The sequence below is a fragment of the Glycine max genome, chromosome 5 (genome assembly GCF_000004515.6).
Source record: "Glycine max cultivar Williams 82 chromosome 5, Glycine_max_v4.0, whole genome shotgun sequence".
Taxonomy (NCBI): domain Eukaryota; kingdom Viridiplantae; phylum Streptophyta; class Magnoliopsida; order Fabales; family Fabaceae; genus Glycine; species Glycine max.
In genome coordinates, this window is record NC_038241.2 from 5619631 (window position 1) to 5633763 (window position 14133).

Here is a 14133-nt window from a genome sequence, read left to right on the forward strand (position 1 = left end):
CTTCCGGAAGTGTTTTCCAGCAACACTTCTTCCGGAAAAGGCCTCAGTGCCTAAAATTTCTTCCGGATACATATTTTTTTACTACTTTTCTTCTCTAAAAAGTAGCCGGAAAAGAAAAAAAATACCCATAAAAGCGTACCTCCGACAAAATAGGAAGAACAGCCACTAACAAAACACGGGACCACCGAATCTCTAAATACTTCACGGGACCACCACCAAAATAGCGAAAGCGCAACCGGAAGAAACAAAGCAGAAGAAAGCGAAAGGCAGTAAAAAGAAGCGAAGAAAGCGAAAGCGCAGTAGAAAGAAGCGTTTACGCGTTAATTTAAAGAAAATTACACAAGGGCAAAATCGTCATTACATACGCATTAAATATTATTTTATTTTTACTTATTATTATAAAATGAAAATTCTTATTTCGTTACATACGTTCACTAATTATTTAATTATTTATGTATAATAATATTAATTATTTTATAATTTAGTTTATCCATTAAAAGTAAATTATATTATCAAATAATTTTTTTTAAAAAAAAGTTCAGTTCCGGAAGAAGGTTCTTCCGGAAGTTTCCGGATGACCATCTTCCGGACGAAGTTTGTGAGTACTTCCGGAATTCCCAAATTCTTTTTCCAGAAGAAGTCTTTTTCCGAAAATTTTCCAGAAAAGCTTTTTCCGAAAAGTTTACGGAAATACTTCTTCCGAAAGAAGAATTATTGAAGGGCAATTTTGCCACTTCACTGTTTGCTGGGTGCCCCAGCAATAATGCTGGGTGCACGTAGCACCTCCCTAAAGAGGGGGAGGTTTGTAACTATGGCACAATATTTTATGACACGCTCATTATTATTATTAGATAACACTCATCCAATAAGAAACAGGAGTACAAGACTCACTGTTTTGGACACTAAAAAAAAGCATTTTTTTCTGTATAAAACCGATTTATATTGTGATTTAATTGTAAATCATATAAATTTATTAACTTTTATATTTAAAAATTATATTAATTATAAGTTCTGATTGATGGAGAACATTACAAAATTTATACTAACAATTCTTTTTTATAATTTAGGTCAACATGTCTATCTTAGAACGAGAATAAAATACACATTTCTTCGCGGTGGTCTTTTAAAGTTTCAATCCAACCGACAATAATATAGTAAGCACGACGACAATTACAATGCAACTGGGTCGTGGAGTGGAAAAGCAAAATCAGGACCTTACAACAACATTCTTTTAAGGAGGACAATATTTATAAAAGAAAATTAGGTTTAAATACTTTTTAGTTATTATAATTTTTTTTTTCTTTTTGCTTTTTATATTTTTTTTTAATTTTACCTTTATGTTTGTTTTATTTTTCGTCTTAAAATATTTAGATAAGATTTTATTTTACTATATAAAATGTTTTTTAAATCACTACAAAAGTAAAAATCACTAAATTATAAGAATCCATGTTTAAGTTTTTTTTATATATAAGAAAAATATTTTATTTATGACTGAATGGCATATATGGTCTTTTATGTTCTTTTTTTTCTAGTTTGGACTTTTATTTTTTAAAAAATTAATTTAATATTTTTTTTTATTTTAGTCATTTACCTTTAAAAGTTTATTTAGTCATTTGATCATTTAATCTGATTAAGATTCACATGGTTAATCATTTAAAAATAAGTTTTTTTTAATTCAATTTTCTTCCCTTTTTCTCCATTTCATTTTTAACAAAAAAAAACTATTCTTAAATGATTAACAACATCAATCATAAACAAAAAAAGAAAAAAAATAAGCAGCCAAAATAAATACTTTAAAAGATAAAAGATTAAACAAAAAAATAATAATCAAACTAAATTTTTTAAAAGAAAATGGATGAAACTGAAAAGAAAAGAAAAAAAAAGAAAAAAAAAGCTTTAATTATTATTAGATGATAAGATGTTTGAGCCTTGATTGGTGGGATTTACATGATCCGTGAAGGATTTTAACACTTTGATCCAGTGGATGGCAGTGATAAATTGATAATTAAGGATAGCCCCTCCTCAGCCACCCTTTAGATAAACCATGATTCCATTTAGCTCCAAACCACACTTGATTTTCTTGTAGGATGGTGTTGCATTTGGTGGCTCTGGCGAATCTCCACGGGCTAAGGCCCGCGGTGGTCGGGCTGGCGTGCCCGCTTGTCCTCAAGTTCTTGATGGGCTTCAGGATCTTCCGAGACGACGCCCTTCACCACTCAAGACTCTTCCTTTTCCAATTGGGTCACATAGCCTTCAGCACCCAAGCCCATATCTCCCGCCTGCCCAGAATGGAACGTGCTCTTAGGTTAATTTGGACAACACTCACTCCTTCTCCTTCTCCTTCTTCAACCGCCGATAACTCCCAATTCACACAACAGAGCTTCTACGACCTTTCCATGCTTTCCCTTTAATCACCACCACTCACTCACTATTAGAGAAAGGGGTAATTCTATTTATACTGATATAAGTAAAGAGAATAATTGTAATTTACTCGGTTTTTCCTCTATCTCTTTCTTACTCATCTTCTCCACTTTTCTTAGTAAGTTTGTACGTGTGATTCAAGTTTCTATTGTTTGATTTGTGCTAGGTTAATGTTCTAGATCCAACACTCACTCTACTTTACTTCCATCTTACGGTTATGGTTTCTTCTATATTAATCACATATTTATTACTGTTCTTTGCTATCTGAAATTGATGTATGTTTCGGTTTTTGTCCTATGAATTAGGTTAATCTTTTCATGAGAGTTGTTTGTGGTATTGTGTGTCTAATTAATCTTGCATCTTGCATTTGCAATTCGATTTTTCTGTATGACAAACTTTGTCCGATGAATCCAAAAAGGTATTAATGATGAGATTCCGATGGTCTCGATTGCCGTTTATGTGTACCATTTTGGTGGTATGTTTTGTTTTATTCACGACCTCTCCCGTGGTTGAGATAACAATCGTACGTTTATGCAATTTTAATCGCATTTATTTACATATGCATTGTTAATTAATTTTTTTAGCTACTAATATTAGCGAGCAAAGTGCATTTAAGTTTCTGATTAAATTATCTGAATCTCCTCAAATGATTTTAATTAGCTCAGCTGCGAGACATGAATTGTGACTGAACGGGTTTGGTTTTTTCATGAGTTTCTTCTCTTTTCCATTGTCTCTTCTGTTGGTAGTGTTCAATTGAGAGGAAAGAAACAAAATGAAAGTGTGAGAAATAAAAAGAATTGAATGAGTGTGAAAAGTGAAATTGTTTGTTTAAAGTAAAAGATAGTGAAAAGAAATGAAAATTTTGAATTAAAATAATGTAGTAGGTAATAAAAATAAATAAATATTTTTACAATTCCAATTTTTCAGGTATGTATAATTTTTTTCAGAAACAAAAACCTTTTTTTATTTTACATTTTATAATTATATGTTGGACTTGTGCTATAAAAAAGGAAGGTGCATAATCAAATATGCTAACACATATTCGGTTGAAATCACGAGCTTCCAGTAGACTTTCTCTGCATTTCGCCTCATTTTTGGAGTGAAATTGAAATGCATGGGATCCTCCCTTTTTCAACAACTTTCGTCAATGATTGAACACATGAAAGTCTTACTTTCCACTCGTTTTATTGGCACTCTCACTTTCCTCCCTCTTCTTTCACTCGTTACGAACACCACCTTAGTGAGAAATCTCATTTTTGGATCTATTTATTTCTTGAGGTTTAAGTATCTTTCATATACTTTTGATTTATAATATTTTTTTTACATATTATTGACATGTAATGTGGGGTTGAGAGAATAAACGGATTTTAATTTATGCAAATACTTGTGCACAATATGATGATTTTTTAAGGATAAATTTTGTAAAATGTAATTTTCCTTTACTGATCGTCGGTTTTAATTCTCAACCATTAATGTGAATTCTGAAACTCCCTATGAATTTAAAATCCCCTCAAATCAATGGCTCACACAATATGTTCCCGAACCAACACATGCTAAATGGACAAGAGGCTAGTGCTATTATTTTTTAAAAGAGAGAATAGGGGACATTTTATTGCAAAGAAGTGGCCAAAGCTATTACATTAACATGAATGAAAGTGGAAATATATGGAAGAAATTACTCAATTCAAATTCTCTCTTTAGAAGTAAAAGCTAATTTTGCAAAATTGTGTCAATCAATCAGCATGTTAGCCAGTTGCTAGCTTTGAGCAATGAGAACCTGCAAACATAAGTTGCTATATGAGTGAGCATTCTTTTTCCTCCACTGATTGTAAAGTTGCTGGCAATAATCAGTCTCTATCAATAATATTCATAATGCAAAGTTGTAAAGTCATTTTAAGGGATTCTTTAGCTTAATTAATAATTTCAAGTTCTAATGTTAAGGGACCACCTACTTGGAACCACTTCTGCAATACTCTTTTTAAAGCGACTTCTGCAATATTTGGGTAATATTGGTCCCCTCAGCGATCAGCTCACTCATGATTTCGAAAAGCAAAACCAACTCTATATTATGGATATATTACGAAAATAGCTATACTAGGATTTAGGAAATTAAGGTACCAAACGATAGCAAGTTGGCTTTGACAATTCAGCTGTTGGTTTAAATTTCAATATACTGCAGTGTAACTGGCTTTAGCCTCCTTTGAAGCAAAATACAATAACGTATTTTGAAGAGACGATATCTCTTTCAAAAGTCCACAAGATTATGGAGTTATCTACATTAAATTACAGAAGACTTTCCTATTATACTTGTACAACAAATTACTAATACAAAGAGAGAAAATTAAGTAAGAAAAAACAGAATTTGATATACAATAAATGATAGGGTGTAAGAGAGATAAACACAAAAACGATGTTTAATGTCTTTCTATTTTGTGTTTATAAATACATTTTTAAAATAATTTAAATCTGATATATCGCCGGTGTAATTTTTTTTATCATAATATATATTATTTATTATAAATCTAAAATATAATTTATAAGTTAAATATTTAATTTCAAATATTTTTGTAAAATCAACATTCTTTATTGTTTTAAACTATAGATGTTTTGACAATTTATTATTGTGTTTCTGTCTTGAAGGTCATTTTATTGGTGGGAAAATTATAAGTTTATTTTGAAGGTCATTCTTTATGTGCCATGACTTCTTTGTTTTTCTTAATTTTAATTTAATAGATTTTGTTACCTACGTGTCTTATAAGCTGGGATGGGAATCTTGAGACAAGTGTTTTTAAAATGATTTTTAGTTTTATATGTTTAAGATACTTATCGATTCAGTAGAAATCCTACAGTGATATAAAATTTTAAAATGATATAATTCTTAAATTATTTTTGATGAAGGGAAATGGTTTTCTTTTCAACCTTTTATGTGTTTGCAGTGTTTTAATTTGTTCTTTTAGTTGATTGAAATTAAACTTTATATCAGTTCAATAGCATCTAATTTGTTCCTTTGTTTTTTAATTTCTTCATTTTTCCCCTTCTTTTTTCCAAAATCTAGCTTCCTCCTTTTCTTTTCTGACTAATCTGGGTCATGATTAAATGCTTCTTTTCCGGAATGAATGAATGAATAACTATAGTATTCAATCTTTTAAGACTTGATTAATGCAGGGCAAGTGATAAAGAGATGGGATGAAGGTATCAAAACCATGGATAAATGTGAGAATGCCCTTTTCATCTGTTTAGCAGCACTCTCAGTGTTGTTTAAAGTTTCCTTCTTTCTCTCTTTTCAAAATCTGATGGGGTGGAGTTCAGTGTGGAAGAGGGTCAGTCTCATGTTTCCAAAATTTGAATTTCATTCTTACCATGTAACTGGATTCTCATTGCAAGTAACAATAATATGACTTTTTTCTTTTCTTTTTTCATGCAAGGCTGTGAAAACAATGAAGTAGGGAGAGAAAGTTCTCTTGAATGTCAGTTTATGGTCCGTGGAAGTGAAAAGAAGGGTTTTAGGTAGCTGTTGTTTGAGTTTAACATATAACATTTTTTAAATCTTTTTTTCTTCTCTCGGCTAAAAACTTGGTTTTGCTTGTTATGTGAGTTTTATTGCGATCAAAATGCATATATCAAAACTAAACAAAGCATCAAAATTGCTACCATTGAAGAATTCAAACAGACATATTTTGTTTTTCATTTGCATTATTCGCCATGTTTATTTCTTTATTTTCCAGTTTTATTCATTTATTTATTTATTTTCCCTTCTCTAGGCTCCAAGTTATTTTATTTGATTTAAACTACCAAATAAAAATAAAATAGCTCCGTGCGTATGCAAAGGCCACGTACTAGTTTCTATTATACTTGTACAACAAATTACTAATAGAAAGAGAGAAAATTAAGTAAGAAAAATCTGAATTTGATATACGATAAATGATAGGATACAAGAGATCGAGATAAACACAAAAACAATGTTTAATGTTTATGTGTATCACGTCTCTTTCTATTTTGTGTTTATAAATACATTTTAAAATAATTTAAATTTGATATATTGCCAGTGTAATTTTTTTATCATAATATAAATTATTTATTGTAAATGTAAAATATAATTTATAAGTTAACTATTTAATTGTTACAAATCTTAATGATGATATATTTATATTTTAAAAAATATTTATCTATTATAAATTTTAATTATATAAAAATAAACATGTATCTTATGTATTGCACAATTAAAATAGTAGTTGAATATATTAATTGCAGGTCGTGCAAAAACAACCCATATTTTGTAGAATGATATTTCTTTCAAAGTCCACGAGATTATCGAGTTATCTTTATTGAATTATAAAATATTGTTCTATTTTGTGTATGCAAATACATTACAAAAAAATAATGTTAATTTGATATGTTATTACAAATTTTTACACTCAACAAAATTTAATTGTTATATACATAGTTTTAAAGTAATTAATTTAAAAGTTAATTATTTTTAATATATAATAATTTATAATTAAATGAAAATATTAAAATATTTAATTGTGTTTTAATTAAATTGTATAAAAATTTACAAATAAAATTTTCTTTTAAAAATGATTATATAAAAGGTATAAAAATGTTCAGTTTTTCTTAGTTTGAAATATTTAATAAGCTGTATTTCATATTTCTACACTCTATAATATCCCAATTACAATAGACACTTGGAATTCAAAGTTATTTGGGTGTTTTTTTTCACTCTTTTTCCTTTATAGGTTAAATTATAAATTTGATTTTTTATAATTTTTTATTTTTGATTTTGGTCTCCTTATTTTTATTTTATTTTAGTCCCTATATTTTTAAAATTTGTAATTTTACATTTATTTTATTTTAGTCCTTATATTTAAAAAAATTGTCATTTTACATTTATTTTATTTCTTTTATTTTAGTCTAATTAAATCCTAAATGTTACTTATTCATTTAAGGTTATATCAAGAAATATTTTAATTAATTAAAATGTAAAAAGAAAAAGAAATAAAATATACAAAAATTTAAAAATTGAACCAAAATTATAATTTTTCTAGAATGTGAAGATTAAAATCATTGAAAAAATAGGGAGACAAAAAATTACTGATTATGAATTAAATAAGGATAAAAGTTACAATTTAATCTTTTTTTGTATGTCTATTTTTAGAATAAAGTTTTACTTTTGTTTATATATTTAATACTATAACATTAATCATATTATTTTAATTATATCTTTATGTATATTTTTTAAATACTTTATACACTTAAAGCTTTAGCCCCTAAAGTTAAAAAAAAAAGATTATCATAAAAATAAGAGAAATGCTGATAGAGGATTACTAGCAGTATATTATCTAATACACTCTCTTTTTATGATTAAAACTTATTAAAAAAAATATAAAATTATGGATGAAGTTTATTAAATAAATAGTAAAATTCACAATTTTATAATTTTTAATAAATTTCAACTGATAATATAGTATGTTAGAAAATATGTTGTTAATATTTCTCATAAAAACGAACATCATATTAAGAAGTTGAGATCAGTGTTTTTAATATAAATAATGATATTAATTAAATTTCTTAATGTATGTATTATCATTTAAAATTGACAAATAGAAAAAATGAAAAGTGTAAATTTTTAGTATATACTCCAAAGCAAGTCAGCTCAGCTCAAGACATATCACTGAAGGCCCATCCCTAGTGCTCCATTTTTATAGTGGCCTCATAAAAAAATATACTCGTAAGTATATATTTAAATAAATAAAAATTAAATATCATATTTCGTTTTTGAAGTTAAAATTTGTTTTTAAAAAGTATTATAAATATAAATTAAATAGTATCTGAAATATAAATATAGATGAATTTCTTTTGGTTCATGGCCGAAACCAAATGGTTGGTGTGCAATAGGCCGAGGATAATTATTTAACACAACACATTTTTTGTTTGATACACCCCAAAATTTATAAAGTCCTCATTTTATCATTCTTCTTCCAACTTTCCTCTCTCCAACCACCTCAGCCTTGTCAACGTGCTTCTAGTTACTAAGCAATCATCTTCATGAGTCGATCTTGTGTGTGTGTGTCTGGTTTCCTCGTAATGCATTTTTTTATATTATGGATTACTTAATCTGTAATGTATTTTTTGTATGATTCGTAATATTAAAAAATGCATTATGATTGAGCAGTCCATAATGATTGTTCAATCCTATTACAGATAGGATTGTTCAATCTGGAATAGTCGTCTCCCTTAGGTAATTATGACTAGGATGAAGAGGAAGATGGAGAAAAGAAGAGAGTGAGCTGGTAAGGCGAGGAGCCTAGTCGTTGGAAGCATGTTGACAAGGCTGAGGTGGTGGGAGAGGGAGGAAGCTTGGAAGAAGAAGAAGAAGGGTAAAATCGGGATGTTAGAAGATTTGGAGGTGCAACAAGCAAAAGTTGGGATGCGTTAATCCATAGGCGAGCCCGTCGTCACAGTATCGAATGAATAAGCCCACTTAGTTAAAAGCCCGCACATAAACATTGATTAAGCGCTTCTTCTGGCACTCTTTCTCATTCTCTCTTCGTTCTATCACCGAAACCCTTCTTCCATTACCGGCGAACGAAGTCGGTGGCAGAAAAGGAACAACCTCGATTCCCAAATCGTAAAATCCGATGACGACCGCTGCAAGACCCACATGGGCACCTGCTAAAGGTGGCAATGAACAAGGCGGTACTCGAATTTTCGGTCCCTCACAAAAGTACTCTTCTAGGGACATCGCATCGCACACCACTCTCAAGCCCAGGTATGATTCTTTTTTCTCCTAATCCTTTTCCCCAATTTTGTTTTTCATATTTTGCTTTGGTTGGAAGACAAGCTAGGTTTAGGTTTTCTTACGAATGGAACATCACGTAGTTGAAATTTACAATGGAATTTAGGTTATCACGATGATAATAATTGGGGTTAGTTTGAGGCTAGGGAAATAGGTCATGCCATTCTAGTTTAGGTTAATTGGGCCTCGATATTGTTGTCGTACTTATCAAGATCGTTGACTTGTCTTGGTTATGTTTATACGGGTCCTAACTCGTAAGGTGCAGTTTCTGGAAACTCTGTTGTACTTTGAGATTTTTCGTTTTTCAAATTGTTATATTGGTTATATATGTTTGTTGATAAGTTTGTTGCTGGATTTTAATTCTGGCAATTGAATGGAATTGCAATTTTCAATATCAAATCCTGTTGAAGTATGTCACTCCAATGATAAGAGAAAGTGTTGCCTTTTACCTCCCCCATCTGTAATCCTGTATAGTTTATCATGGAAAATTCTACGTGTTAAATCTAGTTTATTAGTTGTTTTCGAGTCAATATTGTTGATGGGGGAATGATCATACATCGTCAATATGGAATAGGCATCTCAATGAATATACAAGTAAACGATCTTGATACAGATTAATCATATTTATTTAAACCTGTAATCTGACTGGATGCAAAATGTTATCATTTTTCTTTCCTCCTTCCATTGAAGGGAAAAGGATTGTGAACAACATTATGTTGTTCTTGTACTTGGTAATGTGAGCTTCTTGCACTAGCAAAAGTGCCTCAATCTCCTCAATGATAAGAGGTTCAAACTTATTACCAAAGAAAGTGACAATGGTTTCATACCCTTCTGGTTACCTTTTGAAAGTGACATCCCAATTGCTCCTGAGCTGAGATAGGATCACCAAGAGCAAAAGAGAGAATGAACAATAGCCTTGATTAGGAGAGGCTCAATAATAGAACAATATCCAAGTTTGGTATTGTGCAACTCAGTTCAGAGTTGTCAAGCTTTTGTGCAAGTTTGATTGTGAGAAGTGGTTGTGTTGTGGATGTGTTCCCACAACTCCTAGGGATGAACACAATACCCTATGTCATGAGTGAGGATGGAGCTTGAAAGAGAAGATTGAAGCCATGACTAAAGGAGTTGATCTTGCTGCTCCAAAACAGCATATGCATCATTCACTTTGCCTTTATCAGGATCATCTTTCCTCGAGAATTGTGTAGGAATAATCAGATTTACATCAAAAATATATAATCTGTGACCTTTGATCACTGGTATGATTTGTTGCTCACATAAAAGGAAGTGGTGATTGTCAAACTTTTCAAAAACCGCATGAGAGGAGATGACAGCAGCAGAAGAGTTCACCAGTGGTGGAAGAGAAGGTGGTGGCTGATTGTTGGAATTATTTGGATCAAGACCAAGATCTTGATACCATATTGGAAAAATATGTTTGAGAAACTTGGAAAATGAGAGCTGGGAATAATTTCAGATCTTATTGATTGATTAAATAGTGCGGAAAGATACTTATATAGAGAGTGAAAGTGAGGGTTATTACAAGGAGTTGCCAACTGTACTAACAGCTGGAACTAATTGGGTGGTGGCTGATATACTATTATAGTCTGTATATCCCATGTCAACTTTAAATTAAATCTGTGTCCTGACATGATCGAATGCTTTCATTTTCCATATTTTCCTCTCATTTTTCTCTTGTTAAATGATTAAGAAGCTACACTGCTCCATACTTATCATGTTGGATGCAGTTTTGCTGATACAAGTGGTGTAGTTCTACCTTGCTAATAACTGTAGTTCTACCTTTCCAGGAAGGAAGGGCAGGACACTCAGGATGAATTAAAGAGAAGAAACCTACGTGATGAACTGGAAGATCGTGAACGAAGGCATTTCTCATCAAAAAATAAATCTTATGGTAAAGTTATCATTGTGTAATGTTACTCTAAATTTCTATTTGTAGCATTTGAATTGTATCATTTCTGTCAGATGGGGTTTTTTTCTTCCTGTTTTTAATTGTAATTTGCAACTGTTCAATTCTATTCTTATTTCTGACAGATGACAGGGATCACGGAAAGGGTAGCCATCTGTTTTTGGAAGGTATTCTATCTATAATTAGTATACATTTACTAAAATACTTTGAAATGGCCTTCTATCTAAAAGAGGAGGAAGAAAAAGAAGATAAGGAAAGAAACCATAATTGTATTTTATATTCAGTATTGTTGACTGATGGGTCCTTTATCTTGACAGGTTCCAAGAGAGACATTGAAGATCGCATTGTTGCTCGTAGTGTTGATGCAGATGATTCTGACGTTGAAGTCAAAAGTGATGATGACAGGTTTATAATTTTCCAATTTGGCATGAACTTTATGTTTAACTGTCTCAAATGTTAATTTGATGTATAGTTCGTATACACATGCAATTGAATTGAACTCAATATTATATAAAAGTGCAAGTGCACAACACAAGTATATATAATAATCAAAACTTATATAGTAATAGTATTACAGTCATATGAATATAATTCAAGTTATTATGTACACATGTATTATTTAGGTTTTCTCAAAACAAACAAGGCTTATTATTTTATAGTTTTATTTAGGTAACTTAAAATGTATTTGCCCTTCATTTGTGCATTATGCGTACTATTTTTTTCAGCAATTCAGCATAGCCAGTCTTTTGTTGATACTTAGGTATGTAATGTAATGACATGTGTAAGTGTGCAGCACAACTTTTTGGCATCAGATATAATTTGGTTTTGATGAAGCTGTTTTTTCTTTTTAATAATTTATATACACTTTATTGATGCTTTTTTTTTTCAGCTGGCATTTTTCTGTGTTATTAGTTTTGTATGAAAGTTTGGCAGTGGGGGAATTGGTTTTGTTGGAAGATGTGTGTGATATTTTGGATGGGAACAAGTGGTTTCACATTATACCTGTTCTCTCCTGTCTCTGGGTGCATTTGGAATTATCTTTTTTGTAATTTTGTTGGAATTTGAAATCAAATTCCTGACATCAAATTTTGGAGTTTAACAAGTGTTTTGACTTGTTAATGGTAGTATATACTAAAGTTTCCTTAACTTTCTCAGTGATGAAGATGATGATGATGAGGATGACACTGAAGCATTGCTGGCTGAGCTTGAACAAATAAAGAAGGAAAGGGCAGAGGAAAAGCTACGCAAGGTCTTGTTCCTTCTTTTACTGTTCCTAGCTTTGTTTATGTCTTGCCATTAAAGCTTTCCAGATGGGGGGATCTTGAACTGCTCTGTACACTAATCTTTTTACTATTATTGTTACTAAACTTAGTTTTGAAGAAAGGTGGGTGGATACAGTTGCCTTTGTCCCTCCCTCGTGTAATTCATTTGGATCTTGATGAAAACATATTTCTATCTCTTTTTAGCGACTTATACCTTGGTTGATAAGTGGTTCTGATGATGTTAGTTGTAAATTGTAAGTAAATGTGAATTGCTCTTGTACAAAAAATTAGAAAATGTAAATCTTTTGCAGGAACGACAACAACAGGAGGAGGAGCTTAAAGTAAAGGAGGCAGAGCTTCTGCGTGGAAACCCACTGCTAAATAATCCAACAGCATCTTTCAATGTGAAAAGAAGGTTTGACTTTAGATATTTTTCAAACTGCTCGCTAAACCAAAATGACTGTTTTTCCTGTTAACCCTGTTGGTTTGCTGTCTCAATCTCATTTTTTTTCGGTTTTGCATGCACTTGTTTTGTTTAGGTGGGATGATGATGTGGTGTTTAAGAACCAGTCCCGTGGTGAAACCAAAACAGCTAAGCGATTCATCAATGACACCATCAGGAATGATTTCCATAGAAAATTTCTGCATAAATACATGAAGTAAGTCCTTGTGCCAGAAGTCCGAGTTGTTTGGATTTTGGTCTCAACAGAACTTATTAATTTGCAGTTTGTATCTAAATGTATGATTCAATGTTGATGGATATATTTGTTTCTCTTATAACCGTATTTTAACATGTTACTCGTAGTTGCTGTAACATGGTGTATGCTTGTTAATGCCAACTGGGTTTAAGAGTCAGACCATAAAATAACATTCAATGAAGTTGTCTCTCTCTCACCCTATACTATTCGTTGTTCTATAATTCTGTTCACTCGTTGGATCAATCACCTAATTGGCCTGGTATGGTATCAATTATCGTCTTTGAGACCTTGCATCTAAAAATTGCGGGTAGACATTACAGTTTAATATTTGTAATTAGTAATTACATCTCATTGTTCATTTTTTTGCGCTTACATTACAAAGTTTTCAAGTTAAGACATGTCATCATGGGACCTCGCACTTGCTCTTTGTTTCAAATAGAAATTGGGAAGAATACTGAGAAGAGAGAAGTGGAAGAGAAAAAGTAATTAATTATGTTTGGTTAGAGAGTAGAAAAAGGAGAAAATATTTGTGTGGAACCCATCTAAAAAACAATCTCTCCAAGTTCTACGTATATTAAGGGTTAACATGTTTTGACTGGAAAAATTTATTCTTTCTCTCCACTTTTCTTTCTTTTTCTATTTCTTACTTCATTCAATCTAAAATTATATTCATTCTCTCACTTTATCCATGAAGTGTTTAATAAGTTGAGACCATTATCATCTTGGGAGCTTGAACTTGGAGAATACGGATAGAGACATTATAGTTTAATATTTTTATTAAATCTTATTTTTTTGGAGGGGGCGGGGTTTATATTAGAAAGTGTATAATGATTTTTTTATTAACAAATATTAATTTGTCATTTTTGTTAAAAATGTCAATTGAGGGATTTGATCCTGCAACCTCTTGTTTTATTTTTATTCAATTATTAGGTTAATCTTATATCTCCTTTGTATAATAAGTTGAGATGATAATCATCTTGGGACCTTGCACTTAGAGAATACGGATATGGACATTTACAGTTTAATATTTCTGAT

At 30.8% G+C, this 14133-nt stretch overlaps 2 protein-coding genes across 2 annotated transcripts; both read left to right on the forward strand.

Moving 5' to 3' along the window:
* The first annotated feature begins 1778 nt into the window (after window positions 1-1778).
* On the forward strand, window positions 1779-2691 carry LOC113001705 (uncharacterized). Its single transcript, XM_026128654.2, has one exon. The coding sequence runs from the start codon at window positions 2088-2090 to the stop codon at window positions 2409-2411; it is 324 nt and encodes a 107-aa protein (XP_025984439.1). The 5' UTR covers window positions 1779-2087; the 3' UTR covers window positions 2412-2691.
* A 6255-nt stretch (window positions 2692-8946) lies between these two features.
* Window positions 8947-13275, forward strand: LOC100790612 (Cwf15 / Cwc15 cell cycle control family protein). The gene is made up of 7 exons (NM_001255291.2): window positions 8947-9190; window positions 11020-11123; window positions 11264-11305; window positions 11456-11543; window positions 12294-12387; window positions 12712-12815; window positions 12940-13275. The coding sequence occupies exons 1-7, from the start codon at window positions 9060-9062 to the stop codon at window positions 13061-13063; spliced, it is 687 nt and encodes a 228-aa protein (NP_001242220.2). The 5' UTR covers window positions 8947-9059; the 3' UTR covers window positions 13064-13275.
* Window positions 13276-14133: the final 858 nt, after the last annotated feature.